This window comes from Juglans regia, chromosome 4, assembly GCF_001411555.2.
Source record: "Juglans regia cultivar Chandler chromosome 4, Walnut 2.0, whole genome shotgun sequence".
In the NCBI taxonomy this organism is placed as follows: domain Eukaryota; kingdom Viridiplantae; phylum Streptophyta; class Magnoliopsida; order Fagales; family Juglandaceae; genus Juglans; species Juglans regia.
This window is the reverse complement of record NC_049904.1, coordinates 27468817-27470878: the sequence shown is the minus strand read 5'-3', so window position 1 is coordinate 27470878 and position 2062 is coordinate 27468817. Positions and strand designations below refer to the sequence as shown.

The following is a 2062-nucleotide window of genomic DNA, read 5'->3' as shown; positions in this document are numbered from 1 at the left end:
AGATTTATTTTTATTAAATTATTTTGTGATTGAAGTATTTTTCAATTATAAAATACTAAACTATTGCAACGTATATATATACCCTACGACTCATCATGTATACTTGCCGCCGCGATAGTACTGTGTCATGCCCTGTAAGACTCGATGATCGGGAAAAAGAATTTAAAAGTAGTTTTTTTTTTCTCTGAAAAAAAGCCAAAGAATATGAGCAAATCCAGGTAATTGCTCATCAACATGGAATTATGGGTCTCAGCTTTTTCACTGGTGGCCGCAGCTGGCTCCATTTGCTGTGGAAGCACGGATTATAGATGACATGAGTATGTGCAAATTTAAGACCTTCACAACCGTCATCTTTCCTCACTTTGATCAGTTCCCAAATTCCTATATATGCTCCCTTTCCGAACCTCGTTTCTCATCATATATCTTTGGTACGAACGTACGTAGTATATATCTCAGTAATGGAGGCTTCTAAGCTTCTTTTGGTGGTGCTTCTCGGTGTAGTACTTATTTGCACCAGTACTCATGCTAGGCATCTTATGAGTCAAAATGATGCATTTAATGAGGAGAAAGAATTCTTCCACAGCTCCCCTAGTTATGGTGGTGGGCTAGGTGGCGGAGCTGGTGGAGGGTTTGGTGGGGGTTCTGGCTTGGGTGGAGGTGGAGGTGGAGGGTTTGGTGGTGGTGGTGGCAGCGGCGGAATAGGTGGTGGATCTGGTTTTGGAGGTGGAGGTGGAGGTGGTTTTGGGTCTGGAGCTGGAGGGCTAGGAGGTGGAGGTGGTGGAGGATTTGGCGGTGGCGGTGGTAGCGACTTAGTTGGTGTTGTACCTGGCGGTGGCTATGGTGCAGGAGCTGGTGGTGGAATTGGGGGAGGATTGCCTTAAGAGTTCAAAACCTATATATCCTACCACCATTATTATTAATGCTGCTGGTACTGATCATCATGTCAAGTTATAAGGATGCTAAAGCTTGTTTATGTACAAGCTAGTCACCTATTTCATCATCTGATTCTAGTGAGGAATATTAATAATGAGGAAATAAGTGAAATTCTCTTATTTCCCTTGTAATTTAATTTGCTCTTCATGAATTGATGAACAATATTAATGTCTAATAAGGCATTGTTTGATTCAAATTAAGCTTGTAGCCCATGATATATTCTGATCAGTTAATATTATTATAATATACGTGAAATTAATCCATTAATTAAGCCAGTTAAATAAAGTTTACTTCTCATTTGCATTGGAAATTAACATGGAATTATGATAGGAATTAACGCAATAAAAACTCAATGTATAGTTATTTTTGCATGCATACTTTTTACGCACTCTACTAATATGATTGGTTGCGTCATTTTTTTTAATATAAAATAATTATTTTGATCAATCACATCAGTAGAGTGTACAATAAATATATAAAAGTGACTGTATGTAGCAAAACTCGATTGAGACAATTAGCTTATTGCTAGCTAGCTATGTTCATGTTGTGAGACATAGGTACGTACGCATCATGAGTAGTAAGCTACTGAAGTTGGTTTTTTGATGCCTAAATTGTCAACTTGGAATGATAATTCTGATTTAATCTAAAGTAGGAGGGATATTATTAATTCTTAGCATGCACATGCATATATATATATATATATATCATAAATTTCTGAAGAAGTACTTAAATATATCGTTGGCTAGCTATATATATATTGCTGATCAGTGATTCAGTGCCCCCAAATTAAAGGTCACGTCATATAGATCATGATATATATATATATATATATATATATATATATATATACCAATTAAGGCCGTTCAATAACATTGCCTGAATTATACCATCAGTACATAAAAGGTTAAGAATGAGAGACAAACAGCTAGCAATATTATTGGATATATAGATCATCACATGCATAAATGCGAATCATATACATATAATATATGGTCACGGTGACCATGCATAGATCAACGCGTCCATTAATTTAGACCATGTTGGATTAATCAATATATATATATATATATATTAATGATGTAACGCAGATATATATAATATATATACGTACGTATGTATATATGCATGG

At 35.7% G+C, this 2062-nt stretch overlaps 1 protein-coding gene across 1 annotated transcript; it reads left to right on the top strand.

Moving 5' to 3' along the window:
• Positions 1-458: 458 nt before the first annotated feature.
• On the top strand, positions 459-881 carry LOC109012565 (glycine-rich protein 23-like). The gene has a single exon (XM_018994271.1). The coding sequence runs from the start codon at positions 459-461 to the stop codon at positions 879-881; it is 423 nt and encodes a 140-aa protein (XP_018849816.1).
• Positions 882-2062: the final 1181 nt, after the last annotated feature.

What these genes read in the sequence shown, in the direction of transcription:
- LOC109012565 (XM_018994271.1), top strand. Translation starts at nt 459, where the DNA reads ATGGAGGCTTCTAAGCTTCTTTTGGTGGTGCTTCTCGGTGTAGTACTT.